The sequence below is a fragment of the Heterodontus francisci genome, chromosome 27 (assembly GCF_036365525.1).
Source record: "Heterodontus francisci isolate sHetFra1 chromosome 27, sHetFra1.hap1, whole genome shotgun sequence".
In the NCBI taxonomy this organism is placed as follows: domain Eukaryota; kingdom Metazoa; phylum Chordata; class Chondrichthyes; order Heterodontiformes; family Heterodontidae; genus Heterodontus; species Heterodontus francisci.
The window spans coordinates 56,832,905-56,857,506 of NC_090397.1; the positions used below are offsets into that span (position 1 = coordinate 56,832,905).

The 24,602-nt window shown below is 45.2% G+C and overlaps 2 protein-coding genes across 4 annotated transcripts in view; one reads left to right on the top strand and one right to left on the bottom strand.

Annotated features, from left to right (window-relative positions):
- Window positions 1-24,602, bottom strand: part of LOC137385031 (carboxypeptidase A1-like) — a 55,078-nt gene that overhangs the window by 18,290 nt on the left and 12,186 nt on the right. The window lies entirely within an intron of this gene.
- tmem209 (transmembrane protein 209) lies at window positions 1,160-23,297 on the top strand. Of its 3 annotated transcripts, none has more exons than XM_068059772.1 (15): window positions 1,160-1,193; window positions 1,739-1,883; window positions 3,094-3,152; window positions 3,937-4,068; window positions 5,389-5,630; window positions 7,854-8,058; window positions 9,273-9,451; window positions 11,490-11,561; window positions 13,797-13,893; window positions 14,582-14,707; window positions 15,375-15,472; window positions 17,628-17,742; window positions 18,377-18,474; window positions 20,182-20,255; window positions 22,737-23,297. In XM_068059772.1, the coding sequence occupies exons 2-15, from the start codon at window positions 1,741-1,743 to the stop codon at window positions 22,789-22,791; spliced, it is 1,695 nt and encodes a 564-aa protein (XP_067915873.1). In that variant the 5' UTR covers window positions 1,160-1,193; window positions 1,739-1,740; the 3' UTR covers window positions 22,792-23,297. The 3 variants fall into 3 exon arrangements, with proteins under 3 accessions (XP_067915873.1, XP_067915874.1, XP_067915875.1); XM_068059773.1 differs by lacking the exon at window positions 1,160-1,193 and adding an exon at window positions 1,295-1,343; XM_068059774.1 differs by lacking the exons at window positions 1,160-1,193; window positions 1,739-1,883 and adding an exon at window positions 1,964-2,959.

A 24,602-nucleotide genomic window follows, 5' to 3' on the forward strand; every position in this document is an offset into this window, starting at 1 on the left:
GCTGTACTGTTCTATGTTCTATGTTTAATAGGCTCGAGCGACAAACTGACTTCCCTAACATTCCGAATGTTCCGATGGTTAACTTTGGACAACCACAGTCATCTACCTCTGTGTCATGTATGACCCCTGCCACTTGAGGGTTTATCTCAACCTCCATTGACCTCATTTTTCCAAGGGCTACTAGGTGACTTACATAGTCAAATTCTCCATGAGGTGCTTAATCTCACTTCTCCTCTGGTATTGGGCTCTTGCATCTGTAGCTGCATCAAGGCTGTGATGAGGTCTGGAGCTGAGAGCCCTGGCATTGAACTGAATGTTGATTAATGGGTTATTGGTGTTGCTTGCTGGCACTGTTGGGATGTCTGAGAACATGAAAGGCAATTTTATTCTATTAACTATCCTTTACTATTCCCTTAAAGGCAAATAAGGGACTGAACACTTTTTTTTAACCAATTTTCCAATATAGGATGTTTTCTCTAGAGCCTTAAGATCCAATGTTCTTCAGTATTTTGTTTCATTTTTTTCGGTTACAGTTCATTTGCTGTTTGTTATTGGGAAAAAATAAAACAACAAACAAAATTGTATTTTCTGAAACATTTCTCAAATGCACTGGAGTTGAAGAAATACCTAATAATGAAGTGGGGGCTTCCAGCCTTGGTTTGTTTATGTGTGGTCCAGTCAGTGGGTGGGTTGGCCATAGTAACCTCATGTGTGGGTATTGGCCCAAGGCCAATGGTTGGGCTGTTCCTCAGTCGTAGGTAGGGTGGCTAGCATTGTAAGGAGGGAGGGGTGGCTTGGGGTTCAAAGGTGTGGCCTGGTGCTTGGGGTTGTGGCCTGGGGTGGATGAGTGAGGTTGTTGTCAGTCCAAGGGTTCTGGGGTAACTCGGGCAATTGTTGGAGGGGAAAGGCAGAGTTTGTGGCCTTGGGTCAGTTATGGGAGGTGTCCCAGGCACTTGGGGGTGGGCAGCTTCTGGGGGAGGCAGTCAGTGGGCACATCCCAGAGTCAGTGCAGGGGGAAGCCCAACGAGAGGTCGAGGTGTGTCCTGCGGCATGTGGGCGTGTCCCAGAGTCAGTGTTGAGGTCACGTGTTAAACATTTCGCGCGTCAGTTCAAAAAGTTTCGACTGACGTCAGGTATGTGACGTTGGTGAGCGGAAGTATGTCATTCTATTTCCGGTGGCAGAAGAGCGGTGGGTGAGTGAGTGAATGAGTGAATGAATAAGCCCGAGGAAGGAGGAGGAGGAGGAAGAAGAAGAGGGGAGCGGGGATAGCGGAAGACGCGAGGGAGGAGAGGAGAGGAGAGGAGAGGAGAGGAGGGGTTCGAGAGGAGAGGGGGATGGAAGGGTGAGGTGAGGGGCGAGAGCAGGGATCCCAGGGTAGGGATATTCGGTGCACAGCTGTGAGGTATTGGGTGTACAGGGAGTGTGGCCCTGTTCTGTGCTCTTTTTCCCACCCTGAGGGTCTAATGGAGAGTGGCTGTGTTCCACTCCCTGTGTAGTTAAGTTGGGATTGATGACGAGCTGATCCCTTAGAAAGGGGTTGGGATGCAGCCTGTTCTAACAGGAGTGGATTAGGTTTCTGATTAATAGCAATGAGCCTGTTCAGCGTGATTGTACCTTTAAACCCCATACCTTACCATGCACCTTCACGCTGCTTATCTTCGTATGGAAAACATTACGCCTCCAATTTATTCTTTACTGAAAACAAAGTGACTGTAAACTATTAATTTGTGCCCACAGAAATGAACCCAGTGGGAAATGGGGTACCTGGTACCGTTCTCATTGACCGCACCATACAGATGAGGAAAGAGGCACAAGCCAGGAAGGTGATGCTGGTCTGGGGCTTGCTCAACGTAGGGCTCGCTGGGATGGTCTATATGGAAATGTCAGTAGTTTTCCTTTTGTTCTATTTTGTTTCATTTGTTGAGTAAAATTTTATGCCTTGTGTTGGAAAAAAAATTTGCATTTCTATGACCCCTTTCATGGACATGGAATGGCCAAAGCGCTTTGCAGCCAACCAAGTACTTTTGAACTGTCGCCACTGTTGTAATGTGGGAAGCACGACAACCAATTTGCACACAGCCAACTCCCATAAACAGCAGCAGATCTGTTTTAGTAATGCACCTCCAACTCTGACCCCTTGTGCATCCCTGATTTCAATTGCTGCACAATTAGGGGCTATGCCTTCAGCTTCCAAGGTCCAAAGCTCAGGAATTCTCATCTTATACTTCTCTGCCTTTCTACCTCTCTCTTTACCCATTGAATCGCTCCTTAAAACCTACCTCTTTGATGAAGTTTTTGGTTACCTGCCCTAATATCCCCTTGGTATCAAATTTTATTTGATAAAGCTCCTGTGCCGGGGATGTTTAGGAGCTATATAAATACAAGTTGTTAATGGATAAATATTGGTCCAGGGCACTGGGGAAAACTCCCCTGATCTTCTCTGTTGCAGAAAGCAAGGGTTGTCTTCTTGTGGAAACAGTTGCAGGGTTTGCACCCAGTGAGTAGCTGAGCCATGCAGACCAGTTAGGTCCCAGGTTTGATTCCCCATTTGATGCCGAGTTAGCCCATCTTGGCCGGTGCAGCATTCTGGGGTTAATATTAGCCTTGGTTCCCCTGAGTCAAGGCAGGGAAAAGTGGCCCGCCTTGGTGCTTGTGGTTGGTATTTAGTGTTGAGGACGTGACACTATTGTGCTCAAACAACCTGCTGACTCTCACTGTGTTGGCAAATGTGGGAAAAATGACCTGTCGTTGAGGTGCTTCGAAGGCAATCAGTGACAGGCCACGCTGGGGAAGAGAACATTGGCAGGAAATGGAGGAGAAATAAGGAGCATTGTGAATCTGGATCAGTGTCTGTAACTGAGCTGGTGAGGAGGCCAGTCAGTCTTACTCTGGGCCTGCTATTTCACTGAGTTACCGATTCAAAATCAAGAATCAGAAAGGTACATGCTAATGGGATAGGTGAGGGACCTCAGCATTTTAATTGTAAACCCTTGACTGAGTTCAAACATTTGATTTCCAGCTAATCATATAATTTGTTTTTATTTTTGAGTGAGGATGCATGTGTTTATCATTTTAAAAATCTAATTCTGCAGGACAGGCAAGTTGTTGAGCAAATTCTACAACATCAGCTACTGGCCCCTGTGGTATATCGGTGAGTAACTCCACCCTATCTAGCAATTGTGTCATTTCCCACCTATTAGTTGAGAGAGCGTGGCTGCGCTGAGATGGTGCTGTTGGATGAAGAGCATGGTCATAGGTTATTAAGACAGAGCAGACGGGGTGCTGCCTGCATATTGCAGGCTGGTATCACTGCCAGCTCTCTGGGATGCTTGGGACATCCCACAGAACCTTCCAGTGCCCCAGGTGGTTGCTGCTGCAGTCTCGTTTCATTCCTTCCCTTCAGCCTTGTCTTTGTGCTGAGGCCAGTTGTATGTCTCTTCGAGTTGTGGAATTTAACACAGAAAGCAGCCTTTTGGCCCTTCGTGCCTATACCAGCTCTCTGAAAAAGCTACCCACATGGTCTCATTCCCCACTCTTTAAAAAAATCTTAATTTTCAAGTATTTGTTTACTTCCTTTTAAAAGTTATTCTGGGTTGTGGTTCCCCACCATTTCTGCACAGATATTCCAAGTCCAAAGACCCGTTTCTAACCTCTCTTAAATAGGTGACCTCTGGTTACCAACTCACCGAGTGCAGATACCTTTTTCCCTTACGCTGCTCTCAGATTCTTCTTTCCATGAGGCTAGCTGAGGCTGAGAGCATCCCTGTCCACACTGAACATATTTGGATTCTCCTGTTCTGTGTACTTCAGCTTAACAGAGTTTTAATATCTAAGGAACCAGCACTGTAACATGAATCTCACACAAGCACTGTCTGAATTTAGTTTGGTCTCTTCTGTTGCATATTATATAACTTTCTGATTTCTTTTTGTTCCAGAGCTTGGCCTGGTCACCTTGTTTTGCCTGAATGCTTTATTTGATTTCTGGTGTTACTTCAGGAGTGCCATGGTCCCAGCCAACTTGGTGATGACGCCACAGCAGCAAACCCTGCTGGGAATGATGAACCCAGGTAGGCTGGAGTGTAGCTGCGGCCCAGTGTGGGGAGAGAAAGAACTCGTGTTTATGCAGTGCCTTCGCGACCATGGAATACTTCACTGTTAAAAGAAGACAACTGAGAAAATGGGATCTGTGAGCAGTCCTGCAGCGATGTCCTGCTTCACTGCGTGTTTCAGTGGGCAGAGACCTGCAATGCTGACCTCAGTGCTGGGGGAAGGTAGTGACCTTCACCACCTTCCCTCCCAACTCCTGTGTATTCTATATTCTGATCGTTTAAACCCATTGCTGTTTAAACCCAGGAGAAGCAACCAAGCACGGTTCATCCAAATGATCTTTCATTGTCTTGAAATAATCTATCAGCTCAATCCTCAACTGTCATTCCACTGGAATTTAAGCCCTCACTTCTCAAATCTCTAACTGTAACCTCTTTTCCCTGGTGACAACCTCGTGAATCTACATTGCACCTTCTCCATTGCTTTCCTGCTTTTATATCCATCCTGTAATGAGCTGGTCAAAACTATATACTACACTGCCACCTCACCAAGTCTTGTACCAGTCTAAAAATTATCTCCTTTTATATTCTCTGCTTCAAATATCAAACCAAGGAGGAAAGGAAGACTAATGCTAGGGGAGGGAGGGGGATGGTTCAAGAGGTGCTACAGTGTTGGTTTGTTTTAAGAGTAAGAGATAGGGGAATGAGTGAGGGTGCAGGGAAGAGGAAGAGCGTGTTGGTTGGGAAGGGGAAAGTTCAGAGCAACATTGATCGTAATATGGAGATGAGAAAAGTCTCAACAGGGAGACAACTACTTTCATTTATATAGTGCTTTTAATGTAATAAAACGTCCTAAGACGCATCATAGGAGCAATTAGCAAACAAAATTTGGCACAAGGAGATATTAGGGCAACTGAGGTAGGTTTTAAGGAGCATCTTAGAGGAGGTAGAGATGTGGGGAGGAAATCCCAGTGTTTGAGGCCAGGCAACTGAAGGTATGGCTGCCAATGATGGAGCAATTAAAATCAGGGCTGTGTAAAAAGCCAGAGTTGGAGGAGTGCAGCAATTTTGACGCGTTGTAGGAAGTTACAGCGAGAGGCAAGACCACAGAGAAATTTGAAAAAGGGATGAGAATTTTAAAATTGAGGCATTGCCAGACTGGAGCCAGTGTAGGTCAGCAAGCATAGGGTGATGGGTGAACGGGACTTGGTGTAAAGATATGGGCAGCAAAGTTTTGTATTAGCTCAAGTTTAGAGAGTGGAAGATGAAAGGCCGGCCAGGCAAAGACTTATTGCAGCCTGATGCTCGATAAGTAACCTGTTGAAGCTCTTCTGTCCTCAGCAATACTGACGACTCCGCAGCAGAAGCCGGCCACCACATCCACCCCCAAGAGCTCCTCGCCAGGCATCACCCAGGGACAGACCGTCCTGTCCTACAGTCCTCAACGCCCGCTCGGCTCCTGCACCAAGTTCAGCCCCAGCTGTATAACAGGATTTAGCCCAACCATGCAGACTCCTTCGCCACCGGGGAGTGGATCCTTCCCATCCTCTGTGATGTACTCGCCTAGCAGCAGCTTCAATACGGTACATGGGAGTGGGTGGATTCTAACCATTGGCATTGGCAGCAATATTAAACTTTCACTGGTATCTCTAACATCCCTGTTATGGGATTGTAACTGTTTTTGTTTCCCCTCCTCTGCTGAAAGATCTGCATTTATGCAGCGTGTTTCACGACCTCATAGCACCACAAAGCACTTTTACTGCCAGTGAAGTACTTTAGAAGTATAGTCACTGTTGTAATGTAGGAAACAGGGCAGCCAAATAGTGCAAAGCAAGCTCCCACAAACAGCCATAGGATGATCAGATAACCTGTTTTTATTCATGTTGATTGAGGGATTAAATATTGGCCAGGGCACCAGGGATAACGCCCCTGCTCCTTTTCAGATGATGCGATGGGATCCTTTAAAACCACTTGAGATCATAGATGGGGCATTGGTTTAACATGTCATTTGAAAGACTACACCTCCAACTGCAGCACTCCCTCACTATAGCGTTGGAGTGCATGCCTTGATTTTTGTGCCCAAGTCCTGGAGTGGGACTTGAACCCACAACCTTCTGACTGAGCCATGGCTGACACTGAGGAAGCCTTGTCTCTTTGAACTCCACCCATCCTCCTGAATTCTGCTCACTTTCACCAGATGACCTGGGAGCAATCCACCCCACCTGAGAGAAATACAGATGAAGCATCTCTATAAATCCCTGGCGTTGTCTGTGAACCAGCAGGAGATTGCAACCAAAGCTATTGCAAAAGGTGTTTTCTTTCCAGTCTCAGGTCAGGCTGGCTGTGTTCAGGCAGCAGGTGAAAATGACAGTCCCTTTACCCTGACCTTCACTGCCATATGTTCCCTTCAGTCATTTTCCCACCATTCTCATTTTTCCTGTTGTTTCAATTCCATTAATTGCACTACCATCTGCTGCAGAGATTTCTGTTTCCCAGCATTTTCAAAGGGCGTCAGCCTTAGGTAGAATTTTTCGTACTGAATCAGTAAGTTTGTATCCGTATAGACTGGGATGGGGGTCCCAGGCTGCACTCCCGATCAGTGTAAATTTGCTGACCTTGTCTGGTGTGGCATTCAAGCTGCTGTGATCAGTGAGAGTCCTGGGTTAACAAGGGGACATGTGGCCAGGGCTCCTGGTTGCGATCCATTGGCCCTTGTTTTAAGTGTGCTCCAGGCACACACTAGCCCTGTATGCCCCTCCTGACTGAATTCAGTTGTCTGCCTGTCTCTCAGTCATGGAACAGTGTATTGGAGGGATTTTTGTTTTCAACTGATATGAAACCTGACAATTTAAAAAAAAGTTTTAAAAAAAAAGTTTTCTGCTTATAAAACCAACAGGAATAAGAAAGAGTGCTTTTTGAAGACAGCACTTTTTTTCCCTCTAGCACTGTATGTTCCTGTGGTTTTGTTTCTACAGTTTTATACTAAGGTCATATTAATAAATGGAAATTGTTTTGAGGAGTGTAAGTGGGGGATCCAGGCCTCCAGTGCAGGCCCACAAAGTTGAGAAGAACATGGCAGGTGATAAGGAAAGATCTTGCATTTATATAGCGCCTTTCATGACCTCGGCGTCCCAAAGTGATTTACAGCTAATCACTTTTTGAAGATTTATCACTGTTTTAATGTAGGTAATGCAGTAGGCAGTCCTGTACACAGCAGCTCCCACAAGCAGCAATGTGATAACGACCGGATAATTTATTTTGGTTATTGCTTCATGGATAAGTATTGCTCATTGTCCAATAGTGCTATGAGGTCTTCTATGCCCACTTGAGAGGGCAGACAGGGACTTGATTTAACATCTAATCCGCAAGATGGCACCTCCGATAGTGCAGCACTCTCTCAGTACTGCACTCGGAATGTCAGCCTAGATTATGTGCTGAAGTCTGGAGTGGGGCTAACTTAATTTGCATGGAGGTGAATCAAGATGTGTTTAGGTGACGTCAAGCTGAGATATTAAGAAGCTTGATTGTTGAAGGAAGGGGTAGACAGGGGGATTGTAGCATGTTCCTTGGCTTTAAAACCCTGGGAAAGAATGTTAGAGTAGTGATAGTCTTGGTTTCAACATGGAGGATGTGGGGTGGAGGTTGTTGGTGGGAGGAAGAGTGCATAGCGTGGTGTGTTTCAAACAAAGACTGTGACTGGGGTTGGGGTGGGGGGGGGGTTGAGTGGTTGCAATGTTGCAGGCCAGAAATGAGGGAATTTCATTAGCAGAACAGCTGGAGACTTTAATCTTTCCTGTTTGCTTTAGAGCTCTCCCTTCAGTCCTGGTCAGAATTCATGCTTGTACAGTAACAATGTCGGGAGTACAGAGTCCTCCAGCCTGAGAGCGCGTTACCGATCTGCCCCATCCGTGTACAGTGCGCCCCTCACACGAGACGAGTGCGTGACCGATATGAAATCGCTGGAGAACTTCCTCCGCTCTGAAGAGGAGAAGCATGGTCGCAGTCAGCTGGGTTAGTTGAGTTTTGAGCTGTTACCATGCTGTGATATAATCTGAACCGTGCAGAACATGGAGGGACCCAGATACAGGACCTGGTATGTATTAAGTTCACCAGGCTAGTTTGAACAGGGTTGCATTTCTTGATGTTTCTGGATTTTGGATGGGAGGGCAAAGGGATTTCCCTTCTCGATAACCATCTAGTGACCTCAATGTCTATGCATGGACATTGGGTGAACAAGAACAATTAGAACATTTAGAAGGCTATGGGGAAAGAGCAGGGGGAATGGGACTATGACCCTTTCAAAGTACCGGCACAGACATGATGGACCAAATGGCCTCTTCAGGTTCAGGAAACAGGATTGGGCTCAGCTGCAATCTATTTTCTTTGCTCCTTTTCAAACAGTTGCGAGGTCTGTTAATAGTCAATGTCCAAGCTCTCTCATGAAGGTACTGGAGAAAGGCTTGATTTGAATAAAGCCAATGCATGACAGATTTTTAAAAGGGAAGGAGAAAGCTGGGGAGGCTCCATTTTGAGAATGTCTTGCGCTTTATTTGCAGATTGTATTGAGGTGTGGAGTAGAGGACAAATGTTATTTGGAGTCTTACTTTTCTGAATAGCCTATGGTAATTTGGTAAACAGAATTGTTGCCAAAAGCTCATTTGATCATTTCCCCAATGGATAAACTCACTTAAGCAGAGAGCAACTGAGCCCCTGGTCTGTGCTGTTGACCCCTCTCTGCCAGGATAGAAGTGATGGCACTTAGTTGGTCTCGGTACTTCTTGGATTGGGAGTTGGGGAAGCGGGATCATGAGGAATCTGCTGGAATTGTGTCGAACTAAGCATCTAGCTTAGCTGTGGTTAAATAGCTTACTGACGCTCTCACATGTAATGAATAATCACTTGAACGATGTATCAGGACACCCATAATCCTGTAAGGTGAGAGAAAGAAGGGGAAAAGACTTGTTTGATCAGGTTAGCGAGGAAGTGAAGAGGAACTCTGAACTTTGTACAGCCATTTTCATTCAACCTGCCAATTTAAGGTTGTAATGTTTTAAAAATGAAGGCAGTGCCGAGACTGTGAAAGTGGTGCTGGACCTCAACTCAAAATGGTCTGATTTCAATAGTTGGAGATTGAAGGTTTTGGGAGATCGGGTAATAAAGTGACTGTCTGGCTCTCTCTTTTAATTCCTGAATGCCTTGTCTCTATTTGATGTGTGTGCACACAGGAAACCCTGAATGTACGTCCAGCAGCAACAGTCCAACGTCCTTTTGGAACTACAGTCGTACTACAGGCGACTATGCACAGTCATTGCGCAAGTTTCAGTATCAGCTCGCCAGCCGGTCCCAGGCCCCCTCAGCCCACAAGGATGACACTGATCTGGGCTCCAAGCTGCTCGCAGAAGAGGTATGTTACAATTTCCAGATGCTTAGCATTTAACTTGAGGGAGACGTGGTGGAAGGTCTTCTATCGGTGACCTTCGGGCATTCTGGAGTAGTTGATAATTTTTTTCATAACTGGATTCCATTCCCAATGCCACTGTGGCTGCACCCAAAGTAGATGGCATTCAGGCCAGTTATTCTGGTCCATGAATAGCAGCATATGGTCAGTGACACGGCACAGTGTGTTCTGAATGGTGTAATTTGGAGATTAAACCCGTTCAGTCACACTGCAGGGACACATTCTTCAGCATGCCGAGAGCATTAAGTACTTGGTCTGTTTTTAGGTCAGGTCTGTAGTATGCTTCCAGAGCTGGTGCTCTGTTGTCAGTCTTTTGGCTCTTGGTGCCTGTCCAGTATTTTAATTGCCGCTTCTTATATTACATAGAAATTACAATGGGCAGACAGGCCGTTTGACCTGAGCAGTTAGAAAGAATGCTTGGAAATTGAGCTTCTGTTTTCTTCCCTAGAGATCCCAGTTTAACTAAAGCAATTGGTGGCTGACGTTACACAGGAGGACTTGCATTCAGGACAGTGCTCCCTCTAGAATTAATGGGATAGCAATTCTCTCTCTCCCTCACCCAGCCGTTCCCCCACCAAGATTCATTTAAAGGCCATTGTCCCCATTCCTATTTCATATTGGTCAGTTCCAAATATGTAAAATATGAATGCACTGCTCTGCCAGTGAATCAGTTGTTTGCTGATCAGTTAGCTACAAGATACAAACATAGGAGCAGGAGGAGGCCATTCAGCTCTTTTGAGTCTTCTCCGCAATGTAATTAGATCATGGTTGATCTGTGCCTCCATTTACCTGTCCTAGCTCCATAACCCTTGATACCCTTGCCTAACAAAAATCTATCGATCTCAGTCTTGTTTAATAATGGTGGGGTGTTTAGTTTAGAGATACAGCACTGAAACAGGCCCTTCGGCCCACCGAGTCTGTGCCGACCATCAACCACCCATTTATACTAATCCTACACTAGTCCCATATTCCTACCACATCCCCACTTGTCCCTATATTTCCCTACCACCTACCTATACTAGGGGCAATTTATAATGGCCAATTAACCTATCAACCAGCAAGTCTTTGGCTGTGGGAGGAAACCGGAGCGCCCGGAGGAAACCCACGCAGACACAGGGAGAACTTGCAAACTCTACACAGGCAGTACCCAGAATTGAACCCGGGTCGCTGGAGCTGTGAGGCTGCGATGCTAACCACTGCGCCGCCCCGATGCACTACAGCAATGCTCCAAGGCTCCTTAGACAGCACCTTCCAAACCTGCGACCTCTGACAACTAGAAGGGCAAGGGCAGCAGATACATGGGAACATCACCACCTGCAAGTTCCCCTCCAAGTCTCGCACCATCCTAACTTGGAACTATATTGCCGTTCCTTCACTGTCGCTGGGTCAAAATCCTGGAACTCCCTTCCTAACAGCACTGTGGGTGTACCTACCTCACACAGACTGCAGCAGTTCAAGAAGACAGCTCATCACCACCCTCTCAGGTGTTGTTGGAAGTGGTGGCATGTGTGTAAGAGGAGAATGGAAAGTGAAATACAAGGGCACTGAATGGAGTAATGTGCTAAATGTGGGGTTTTATAGCTCTCCATCCAGCTGGTTAAGATAGCAAATGGCTGAACCATACAGGTAAAGGGGGCACCCCAGATTAGATCTCTGATCTGTGCTAACGGGTAGCAGAAGGCTGCAACAACTGGGGTCTGTGCCTCAGGCTACTTAGACAGCTGGATAGTATTCATGCACCTCATCGCTACTCAGCAACCCTCGTTAGAGACTGTGCTTGTCTGGGCACCTCATGGGATGGGACCTGGCTGTAATGACACCCAGCCCCCTGACAGGTACAGGCAGGATCGCCATTTGGCCTAAGCATTGGAGGGAGCTATGGAATTGTCATCCAGCAGGGTGCTTTCAGGAAGGAGAGGAGAAGTAGGGAATCAATGAGGAAGAGTGGGTAATGGACTTGAATGCTGCCCTTTGTCCCTTACAGGTGTGGATCAGGCTGAATATGAGTCGACAACAGTTGGACCTTCTTGATTCCTGGACAGCCAACCTGAGGAATGTAAGTAACTGTTCAGAGAGCCCTGCTGCTCCGTGACTCAAATTCTTTGGGAACCTACAGTGTTTGTTCGCCCTTAGAGAGTGACTGGATCCCCAATCTAGTTTCGGCCAATTCATCCTGTCCCCCATCATGTTCCCAACATTGTATTGAGCTGCTTCTTGAAGTCTAGTTCAGGCATGCTGTGATGAGTTTGGTGGGGGAGTGAGCAAGTGCATTCCCTAGTAGTCTAATACAGTCCCCACCGGGGACTGGGTGTTAATGAGATTTGCTGATGTGCACAGCGGTGAAACCGAAAAGCAAAGTAGCCAGCTTCTGCTAATATTTATAAAACAAAGAAAATCTCTGTAGCAGCAGCCTCTCCTATTGGTTGCCAGTTGTGCCCAGAATTCACATCACTACAGTAATTTCAGTTTTACCAGGTTGGAGAAGCTGGTTGAAACTGCTTGAGGAACCAGCTTTGCCTGAAATCAGCAGAGCCTTTTAAGTGGGTCAGAACTTTGCCTGAAATAGCTGGCAGGCTTAATAAGTTACAAGCGCCTTTCTGATTGCCCTAGACATGAAATGGTTAGTGCCATATGCCCAATGCAGGCAAGCCCATGATAAGCATAGGTGGTGGTGGTGGGGATTGTAACTGGGTCTCCAGTACATGTGCTTCTTCTGGGGGGCAATCTCGGCCCCTCCTACTCCAGATAAAGGCTCCTCTTCCCATTTATTTCTCCTGTTTTGAGAGCCAAGAGGGAATTTAGAATGTCTCTACTTATACATTTCTTGATGCTTGAGTAGGCTGCATTCCTAATGGAATTAAAAGATTGTTGGCTTGGGGAACAGTCAGCCTGGAAAAGGAACAAAAGCAGAGGGAAGTGTAGTCAGGTTCTTCTACAACCTCTCTCTGATTCCTGCAGAGGCTATAAGAAATAACTTGTGATCTGATTCAGTATTCCCTCTGTCGGGTGCGCTGTGTGATGATTGCTGTCCTCTGTTCCCAATGTTTTAACAGTTCTGATTTCTGCTTCTCTTTATTTGGAACATTACCCTCAATGATTTCATCCAAAAGGTAGTAATTTGCCAGATTTTCCTTATTAGCTACCTAATATTTAAATTGCATCTACATCCATCAATACATGCAGTAATTTATCAGAAGTACAGGGCTCCTGGCTGGTATTTCAGACCTGAATCATCATCTTTGGCCTCCTTATCTCGAGAGACAATGGATAAGCGCCTGGGGGTGGTCAGTGGTTTGTGAAGCAGCGCCTGGAGTGGCTATAAAGGCCAATTCTAGAGTGACAGGCTCTTCCACAGGTGCTGCAGAGAAATTTGTTTGTCGGGGCTGTTACACAGTTGGCTCTCCCCTTGCGCCTCTTGTCTTTTTTCCCGCCAACTACTAAGTCTCTTCGACTCGCCACACTTTAGCCCCGTCTTTATGGCTGTCCGCCAGCTCTGGCGAACGCTGGCAACTGACTCCCACGACTTGTGATCAATGTCACAGGATTTCATGTCGCGTTTGCAGATGTCTTTAAAGCGGAGACGTGGACGGCCGGTGGGTCTGATACCAGTGGCGAGCTCGCTGTACAATGTGTCTTTGGGGATCCTGCCATCTTCCATGCGGCTCACATGGCCAAGCCATCTCAAGTGCCGCTGACTCGGTAGTGTGTATAAGCTGGGGGTGTTGGCCGCCTCGAGGACTTCTGTGTTAGAGATACGGTCCTGCGCCCTGATGCCAAGTATTCTCCTGAGGCAGCGAAGATGGAATGAATTGAGACGTCGCTCTTGGCTGACATACGTCGTCCAGGCCCCGCTGCCATAGAGCAAGGTACTGAGGACACAGGCCTGATACACTCGGACTTTTGTGTTCTGAATAGAATCAGTGAATTCATATGGAGTCTTTCTTCCCTGAATCCTGCACTCTGAAGCATTACAAGTGGTTCCTGGTGATGAAAATTAGTTTTTTGTGCAATTGTGTATAGCAATAGAAGAGGGCTACGTGCACAGATAATGGTGGGTTCGCTGTACTATTTTGTTGCCTTTGGCAGCTTGACCCCCTTTGATCCCAGTTCCCTGCCTTTTCTCCATATCTTGTATATATCTATGCTCGCTTTTCAGCGTTGCACCAATGGCTTTCTGGGGCAAGTTGTTCCACATTCGATCAACACTGTGCACAAAATCTACAGGATTTGCTTTTTCCTGATTTGGCTCAGACTCTAAGATTGTGTCCTCTTGTTTCTTATCTATATGTAGTGGATCAACGAGACCATTTTGAATCGTTTGGTCAAAGAGATTGACAGTGTGAACACACAGCTAAGGAGACTGGGGTGTCCCGAGCTGCAAGTGGGTGGTATGTATGTTGTACAAGAACTTAAAGCCAGGGAGGGTTTAGCTATGCCCTTGGTTAGCCATCTTTAAGCAGTGAGCAGTTAGACCACACTACACTGGAAGATTCCAGGTTTGATTCCCGGTCTGTGCTGAGTTTGCTGATCCTGGCCAGGACAGTTGGAGGGGATGCTAAAATAGTCCACAGTGCCCTGTGGGTTTTGAGGGTGGTGGGGCGGGGGGCGGAGGATGGTGGTGGAGACATTACCTTCCTGTGTAGATTACTCCACATATTTGCCAGAATTTTGATGGTGTTTAACTACATATTTCAGCATCAAGTATAACAGGACCAATAAATGCCTCCATGCAGCATCATGGTTTGGGACGGAGCGGGGTAAAGTATGTGTATCTGCGCTGGAGAGGGAAGCTGGTGGGGCCTCTTCTTCTTTTCCTTTTTTATCATCTTTCCCTACTCTTAGTATAATCAAAATGGGTACTTGAAGTGTAGAGCTTCGTAGCAGCGTGCAAGGTGCCTTGCTGCTCTCTGACGCACTTGGTGTAGGGATTGTTGGGTGTGTGCTGTATCTTACTGCTCGCTGACACACTTGATGTTACAGCAGTGATACAGGAGCTCTGGGTTTGTGAATGTAATTGTGTAGTGACCTAAGTAAACTCTTAACAGTTGACTAGATTTGCACTTTGTCTGTTCACAGAGACCAGTATCAGTAGCCTAAGGCAAGCAGCGTTGGTCAGAGCTCCCCAGATTCCAACACTGAACATAGTTGTCCAATATTTGGACATCACTTCAAACCAAGAGTACCTAGTGGAGAGGATCAAAGGTGAATGTTTCCATTTTATTTGTTTTTCATCGTTCAAGTGGGCATATTATGAAATTTCAGGCTTCTACCATGAAATACTGAAATCCCAGTGACTACATCAGATCATAATCATCAACCTTGACTGAGTCTTAAGTGGATGAGGTAGTGCAGTGGCTTAATGTGACTGAGATGTGGTGTTGAATGCAGGCCAAACCAATAAGATGAAAATTTACTTTTAATCTCTCTCTTCCCCACCCCAATGTAAGGGCCCATTAATGAGTTTGGGGATCTCTTCAGCTCCTTTATAGATGTGGATCCACAGCATTAAACTGACCATCTAACTCTGAGAAGCAATGGGATGGCTGGGGTGGGAAATGTCACAATTATGCAGTTGATGGGGTGGAATTTAGACCCATTGGACAGAATAAAAGATGTTTTATGATGCATCAGGCTGTTGTAGCTGCTCTGGGAATGCTTGTTTCTACCATTGGGTGCATGCAGTAGAAAATATTCCATTCCTCAGTGCTAACACCTATCTTGAGCTCAAATGTGGGAAAAAACTAATTGGTGTGGGCAGGAGTTCAAAATGCGTAAGGAGCGTCCAGCCATGCTACATTGGTGGTTAATAAGTTACTATCCGTCTCCATTGATATTCAGGGTTCCTATTAACTAGCTTGGTTTGTTGCAGAGCTTGCTCATGGTGGTTGTATGAGCTCCTTCCGATGGAACGGAGGAGGAGAGTACAAGTCCAGGAAATGGGATACAGACCTTCCCACCGATTCTGCAGTGAGTAGCAAAGCAAGAAGGGTGCAAAGCTTTTCATGTGCATGTTTAACATCTTATCACTGAGTCTCCCTATGTGCGTATGTTAATTCCTAGAACCGGGCAACTAGTGGGTGCACTTGAGCGAGAGCAGACACCTTATCTGACAGTTTCCCTCTCTTGTCTAATGATTAGCCTTTCCTCTGATGACTGAAATAGGAAACCTGCTGTTTTGGTGGGGGGTGGGATGGGTAGAGGGTATGACTTAATGAAGTCACCAGTTCATATACATCATCCCATTTACTGAGCCATCCCAATAATAAGATACAAGTGTAGCAATGTCTTACATTTATATAGTGTCCTCAATATCTTGAGGTTCTTTACAAATAGCGATAGGGAAAATAGAACTGAGCGATGGTGGGTGGGTTTAGGAGGGGGTGCCTCAAAGGTTGATTGGAAAGGTGGCAAGAGAAGTGGAGAGGAGTAGGAATTTAGGGAAGGAGGCTGGAGAATTGAGCTGAGGGATCTGAAGACACTGCTACCAATGCTGGGGTGAAGGGAGGGCCAGAGTCAGAGGACTAAATGGGTATAAGACTGGAGGAGTTTGCAAAATGCATGAGGTAAGACTGTGGATGCTTTTTAATGAGGCTCACCGACTGCATACTTATGAACGCTATTTAAAGGCTCTTAGGGAGCATAAACTCTAGCGCAGACCAGTTAGGCCAGGGGTCTGCAACCTGCGGATCCGGATAATATCTCATTTGTGGTTCCCAACCTTTTCCAGTTGGATCGCATTAATATGGAAAAGCCTAAAAAAATTAAATCAAGAAAAGTAAGAGCTGTGTTTTTATTGTGGGGATAAAAAGCTACTCATTATGCTGCACTTTATGGTCTTAAATGATTGTTTTAACGAGAAACATCATTGTGCTCTAAATAAACTTGTTCAAGTGGTATCGCCACACCCTGGTTATAGATCATGCCTTTGGTTCGAGGAACAGGTTTTATGGTTGCAATCATTATTGTTTCTAATATAGCTGAGACGCTAAATTATTCTGAATGTGCTATTTTTGTGTCACAGGAATCAATATCTGAAAAAGTTGTCTTCTACGCATCTGAAGTTAAAGTTTGTTTTAAAGATGACTTTACTGATAAAATTATAGTAAATCAAAAAAGGCGATAATTAAGTTAGCTCTTTTAATTTACATAAGAACTCGGAGCAGGAGTAGGCAATTCAGCCCCTCGAGCCTGCTCCGCCATTCAATACGATCATGGCTGCTGATCTCATCTTGGCCTCAACTCCACTTTCCTGCCCGTTCTCCATAACCCTTCAACCATTTCTAATTAAAAATCTGTCTATTTCCTCAAATTTACCCAATGTCCCTGCTTCCACCGAACAATATCAGCACGGGTCCCTGCTCCTGTTCACTGTTGGTGGAATCCTACTGGAAGGATGTGGATATTTGATGACTCCATCACTGCGGTGGAGATTTACCAGAATCATGCTGGCATTCTTATCCAATTTATTTAATGGAGGTGTTCAAACTTGAGGGGTTTTGATAGGAGTGAATAAGGAGAAACTGTTTCCACTGACTGGATTGGTAACCAAGGGACACAAATTTAAGATAATTGGGAAAAGAGCCCGGTGGTGGGGGGGAGTTTACAAGTTTACTCAGCGAGTGGCCTTTGGTCAGGGATGCAATGCCTGAAAGGCAGGTGGAAGCAGATTGAATAATTTTCAAAAGGGAATTGGACGAATACTTGAATAATTTGCAGGACTGTGTGGAAAAAGCATGGCAAGTTTGACAAAATCAGATAGTTCTTTCAAAGAGCCGGCACAAGTGTGACAGGCCGAGTGACCACCTTCTGTACTGTATAATTCTATCTGACACGAGCACTTCCAGTTGGGGGGTCACTGAGGAACAATCAGCTGCACCCCTGACTGATTTCCTCTTCCTTAATCATGGGACTGATCACTCAGCACAGACCCTACTGAAAACCCAAGACCTTCCTGGTGTCTGTAGTTCCCCTCCTGGCTGGATAATCTCACAGCTATTGGAGGGGACCTTGTGCTGCCCTCCGTGTCTGCTTTACTGCCCTAGTCTAACTTGCGCATGTTTTCTGCACTGCGTAGGGACAATGGTGCAACCCTCTCATACATCCTTTGCTTTCTTTGTTTCAGATTATAATGCATATGTTCTGCACTTACCTTGACTCCAGGCTACCTCCACACCCCAAATACCCTGATGGGAAAACTTTCACCTCCCAACATTTCATTCAAACTCCAGATAAACCAGGTACGTATTTATCTGTAGCTGGTACCTGTACATCAGCGACACTGCGGGTTACACTTTTGGGTAATAATTGTGATGTTTCCAACTGCACCTTTACGTGGAATTACATAGAAATTACATAGATGCTGAAACAGTCCGTTCGGCAACTGCAAGTTCATCTAATGTGCAGCTGTTGTAACTGCTCCTATGTAGACCCGCAGCAGCCATTTTGCACACAGTAAGATCCCACAAACAGCACCGGGTTGAATGGTGAGTCAGTTTGTTTTTAAGGGAGGAATATAAGCCAGGATTTCAGGAGAACTCCCTGTTTTGATTTGGTGCAAAAGGATCTTTAACATCCACCTGAGCGTATAGAAAAGCTTTTAATTCAAAGTCTGATGTAAAAGATGGCACCTCCAACAGTGCGGCACTCCCTCAATACCGCAGTGAGGAGTCAGCCTGGATTATGTGCTCGTACCCTACAGTGGGCTTGAATCCACAACTTTCACACTCTGAGGTGTGCATGAGTTCATCTGAACCACTGTGTGGTTAGCTATTAGCGATATTTCCCCATTGTACCTTAACTTGTGTTATTAAAAGACATAGCTGGCTGTTCACTTGTGGCTAATTTTTCTCTGGTTCCTAATTCTGTTTGCAGACACCACGAATGAACATTTGTTCTGTATACACCAAAGCAACATCAATCCCCCACACTACCAGCTCATCTACCACGGGCAGCTATACAGTTTGCCAAAGGTACCCAAAAGAAGTGTCTCCTGATTTTTTAAAAAATTCCTTCCTTCTCTTGAACCCTGTCTAGGTGATGAATGAAAGAAACAAGGATTTGCATTTATATAGCAACTTTCCCATCCTTACGTCTTCAAGCACTTCACAACCTTTATTTTAGAGAAGCATGGCTGTCAATGTATGCACAAGCAGCAGTGCAGTGAATGAACGATTGATTAATGTTGAGGTGGACACCAGGAGAACATGCTGCTCTTGGTGCCATCAGATCTTTTAGATCCATCTGTACAGGCAGACTAGGCCTTGGGTTAACAGCTCCCTCAGTATTACACAGAAGTGTTGACCTGTCTTATGTATTCAAGTTGTGGCACAAGACTTGAACCCACAATCTTCATAACTTGGCAGCATGCTGCTCCTGAGCCTTAAACCTCTGTGCAGCCTCAGTTTGTTTCTGATTGTTGGAGGAGTGAAACTGTTACCAAAGATTAGAAAGAGAGACCGTCTAATTCCCTTTTGAATGCTTCAATTGAACCTGCCTCCACCACGTTCTCAGGCAGTGCATTCCAGACCTTAACCACACTCTGTGTGACACAGTTTTTCCTCATGTCACTTTTGCTTCTCATCAAATACTTTAAATCTGTGCCCTGTCATTCTCGATCCTTTCACGAGTTTCTGTCCATCTACTCTGTCCAGACCCCTCATAATTTTGAATACCTCTATCAAATCACCTCTCAGCCTTCTCCAAGGAAAACAGTCTTAACTTTCCCCAATCTATCTGCATAACTGAAATTCCTCATTCTTGGAACCATTCTTGTGAATCTTTTCTGTACTCTCTCCAATGCCCTCACCTCTTTCCTTAAGTGCGGTGCCCAGAACTCTGGGGGAGGTGGTGGCGTACTGGTAATGTCACTGGACTAGTAACCCAGAGATTCAGGCTACTGCTCTGAGGACATGGGTACGAATCCCACCGTGGCAGATGGTGAAATTTGAATTCAATTAATCTGGGAATTAAAAAGCTAATCTAATGGTGACCCTGAAACCATTGTTGATTGTTGTAAAAATGCATCTGGTTCACTTCTGCCGTCATTCCCTGATCTGGCCTACATGTTAATTCAGACCCACAGCAATATGGTTGACTCTTTTTTTTTTTATTAAACAAAAGCCCTCTGAAATGGCCTAGCAAGCAATTGGGGATGGGCAATAAATGCTGGCCTAGCCAGGGACGCCCATATCCCACAAATGAATAAAAAAAAGAACTGGACGCAATACTCCAGCTGAGGCCAAACTAGTGTCTTATACAAGTTCAACAAAACTTCCTTGCTTTTGTACTCTATGCCCTTAATACTGTATGCTTTATTAACCACTCTCAACCTGTCCTGCCACCTTCAATGACATATGCACATATACACCCAGGTCCCTCTGCTCCTGCACCACCTTTAGAATTGTACCCTTTATTTTATATTCTTCCGTGTCCTTCCTACCAAAATCAATCATTTCACATTTCTCTGCATTGTGATAATGGCCAGATATAATCCATTTTAGGTATTGGTTGGGGGGGGATAAATATTGGCCAGGACCCTGGGAAGAACTGCCCTGCTGCTCTTCGAAATTGTGTGATGGGATCTTTTACATCCAACTGTGCGGACGTTCACGGTCTAAGTTTAATGTCTGACCAAATTAGATTTTATGTTCCACTTAGAATAATCTTTCATTTTGCAGGACAGGAGCAACATGTTCCACATCATCCTGATGTTTTTGTACATAATTAAAATGAAGGAGTCGGGAATGTTGGGGTACGTGGTTATTTTCAGACTTTCCTAACTCTCTGCTGTTTGATTTCTCCTCAAATCATTAGCACATAAAGATTTGTATTTTTGGGGCTGATTTGTTATCTTGCCCATCGCATTCCAAATTTGTACATTCGCAATCCAGCAAAAAATAAAAATCTCCATCCAGACTTCCTAATTTGCCTATCAGCTCAACTAAAACTTCTGATCTCCCGCTGAAAGGGGAAAGTAAAGAGCTGTGTATCTGACTGCCTCAGCCCCTGACCCAAGTTCTCTCCAAAGACTGAAGACCAGCTCCCAGCAATTCCACGAGCAATGCTGGGGGAGATGTGCATGACAGTGGCCTTGGGATCAGTGCGATTCCACAATGGAAAGTTCCTGTTCTCTTTTTTACCTCCCCCCCCCCCCCCCCCCTCAAACTCGAGGTCTCTGGGTACATCATGTTGATGGGCTGGATATAAAAGCCACATACAAAACTGCATTTCCACATAGTCCAGTGCTCCTTAATACTGAATTTACTAAAGGTTTTCTTAAACCCAATGAAGATGCTTGTTTCTCAGTACCTCAATGCGTGTGAGTCATTTGCTTGGGACTTAATCCCACAATTTTTCTTACATTTCTTCCTCCTGCAGGCTCTGATTTTTGTTCAGGGTTCAGAATGAAACTGACTAAAAAGGTTAAATTATGAGGGCAGCTTGCATAAACTTGGCTTGTATTCCCTTGAGTATAGAGGGTTGAGGTGATCTGATCGAGGTGTTTAAAATGATAAAAGGATTACACATGTTAGATACTCAGAAGCTATTACTTCTGATGGCAGAATCCTAAACAAGGGGCATAATCTTAAAATTAGAGCTAAACCATTTAGGAGTGAAATCAGGAAGTACTTCTTTACAGAAAGGGTAGTGGAAATCTGAAATTCTCTCAAAAGGCCATGGGATGTTGGGAGACAGTTGGAGTTTTCAAGACTGAAATCGGTAGGTTTTGTTAAGTACATCGAGGGATATGGGTAAATGGAGTTTAGGTACAGGTTCGCTATGATCTAACAATGTTGGAACAGACCTGAGGGGCTGAATGGCTTCTGTTCCCATGTTCTCGGGCATAGTGCAATGGGTTTTAGCAGCGCAATCGAGTGGCTATTTTGTGTGAGAGCTGGGCAGTATTTGTTTTTGGTAGTCAAATGGAGGGAGTCATCACAGGTAAACCTGAACCTGTCCTCCCCTGACACTAATACATATGGCCCTGCCAGGTTGGGGGGCTGCTGGGTGGGGATGGCAGGGTGAGGGGGTGGTCATTAGTAATGGGGATTGTTTCACCTCCCTAGCCCAGGCTGTTTTGCACTACAGAGTCACCTGCTAAGATCAGCTCATTCAGCATAGGCCAGAGATAAAGCCTGGCATTTTCCTGTTTGTGTGGGACTCTGTACCACACTGAGGTGCATTTACCCAGTTCACCACCAGGGGGTGCTCTGGTGTCAGTTTAATTGGTTTGGAACCTGTCTTTCCATAAAATACTTCTGTGCAAATCAGATCATTGGAGGAAGAAGCAAAACTGTCATTCTGTTTAAATAAGTATTCTGTACAGTTAAGTTTGCCCCTTTTGTATAATTTGGCAGCTGCAAAGAGCTGTAATAAGACTGATATTCATTTGTGCCCTTTATACCCTCTCTCTCAAAATGTTTCTCAGCCGATTAAGTACTTCACAGATGCAGTGGCCAGTTTGTGCACTGCAAGCTCTCACAAACAGCAAATGAGATGAGTGACCAGATACTTTTGGCCTTTGGTAATGGTTCTGGGAGGCATATTGACCAGGATGCTGGCAGACCGCCTGAAAGACAGTACCTCCTACAGTGCCGCACTCCCTCAGGACTGTATTGAAGTGTCAGCCTAGCTAAAGTCACAATGTAACTCGGTTGGTTCCCACAGCATAAATTATTGATTATCTAACTGGCAGGGGTAGGTGTCAGTGAGTGGATCTTGGGAGTGCCCGATATCTTCAGCTTCCTCTTTTTTTTTTGAATTAATGTTATTGGTGTTTCTGATGAACTAATGAAACACATTTTCTGCAGTGGTTTTTGACACTATCCTACAGAAGATGGGGCAGGGTGTCCTCATACATCAGGGGGTCCCTGGGCATTTGCCCTTATTGGCAGGGGGTGTCCAGCAGTGTGTTAATATTAGGACAAGATTTCCCTGTGCAGTAAAGTTTGAAACCCAATGTGTTCCAGCAACGCTGCTTTTGAAAGCTGTTTTCAGGAGCCTATGTGCTGCACTATGTCCCTTACCTAAGGGGGCAGCTGTTCCTGAGCCAGCTGGTGGGTAACTGTAACCTGGAGTCAAGTCTTTCTCCAGATACTGAAAAAAAAAAATTTTTTTAAAGGCCTCCTCACCTCACCATCAAATGGTGGTAAATGTCCTTTGGGAAAAAATTAGAATGCAGTCTGCATGACCAGTGTATATTTAATCTTAATTATTTATTTTCCTTTTACAGGAGGGTGAATCTGGGCTTGTCTGGAGTGAACGTTTTGTGGATTTTTGGAGACTAAGGAACAGTTGCCAGGAGACATAACTCCCCAATATTTGTATTCAATTTGTGCAGAAACTGAACTGATGCAGCATCTGGCCCCTCACCTCACTCGTACTCCCCCAGTTCTTTCTCCTTGACCTTTCTCATACTGTCACCTGACCAGGAAGTGCAGGACTCTGGAACAGAAGCTCTGAAGCCAACCTTGTGACTTCTCCCTGTGACTGTGACGTCACTCTGGTCACTGAGTATCTGGCTGTAGTGCAGCTACTTCAATACTGAGAGGCACCTTTTTTTTTCTTTTTTGAAACAAAAGCTTTCTCTGTCTCAAAGTTTTGAAGAAAATAACTTCTTTGTACTGACGAATGGAAGTGAGCGTGTACGTTTCATGATCTACAAAGCATTGGGAAAGGCAGCAAAATGCTGCTGTATTTGCTGTGAAAGAGCAGCATTAATTCCTGTCAGGATTATGATATTTCTGAAACAAAAACAAGAAATGTTGGATTCACTCAGCAGGTCTGGCAGCATCTGTGGAAAGAGAAGCAGAGTTAACGTTTCGGGTCAGTGACCCTTCTTCGGTTCCGAAGAAGGGTCACTGACCCGAAACGTTAACTCTGCTTCTCTTTCCACAGATGCTGCCAGACCTGCTGAGTGAATCCAGCATTTCTTGTTTTTGTTTCAGATTTCCAGCATCCGCAGTATTTTGCTTTTATTATTATGATATTTCTGCTTGGGGAGAAGGATCATTGTCTGGAGCTTCTGAGGGTGGAAGAAAGCGACCAAATTTGTTTTTTTTGTTGCTGATGTTTTGTGGACACAGTCACTACTGATGCCTCGAACTGCTGGAATAATGGTGCACATAGTCCTGCTCTCTTCAACCCTCTAATCCTGCCCCTTTTTAAATTAGCAGTATCAATGCAAACCAAGTTGAGCCTTTTATTTGAATTTTTAGATTCACTGAGCTGTCTGGTTGTAAGGTACTGCAGGAAGCACAATGATTTGGGCCATTAGGTTGTGTCTTTGACGGTCTGTCCTATCAGCAATAAGAATTGCCTGAGCATGAAATTAGGAAGTGAAAGGCCTAATGGGTTTCATTCGGAAGGGGAAGGCGGCAGGCAATGGCAAATAATTAATGTAAAATCACCTCTGATCAATTCAAACTGATGGGACGAGTGGGATTTTCTCTATTGTGCGTGTCCTGTGAATTTAATATGGGCTGATAGCACAGAACTCGTCCTCCCCTCCCTTCCCAATTCAGGGAAAAGTTGGTTTTGTAAGGAGTGGTCCAGCAGACAATGCTGATATCTGTGCTGGGACCCGATGGAGCAAGCTTTATTCGGAAGCCAGCCTAGGAAGTGCTGGACCCCACTGTAGATGGCTGCATTGAAACTGTGATCTATTCTCTACCATGGTATCGCACCCTCTTCAGTGGTGAATGCACAATTTATTTTCAATACTGCTCTGAGCAAGTTCTGCTGATTCAGAATTAAAACAAAAACATATTCAGATCCAAGGTCCCAATCAGTTGCTGTAGGTTAGAGATTTGTACATATTTAACTTTTTTAATACTATGCCAAGCCATTGTCTCGAGATTCAATTCAAGGGATGTGCTAAAGCAAACGGCTCTGTTTAAAGACAGCAGCTTGTACCCTTCTCTCTCTATTTTGAGATCTGCTTCCCTGAATAACAGCCCTCCAGTACCTCACCTGTGACCATTCTTCAGGTGTGTATGTTGGTGAGCTATTTGACTGTGTGGGGCACTGTAGCAGGACTGCCTAAGTGAGGATCAGAAGCAAGAACCCATGACCTTATTTTAGCTTTCCTCTTTAGGCT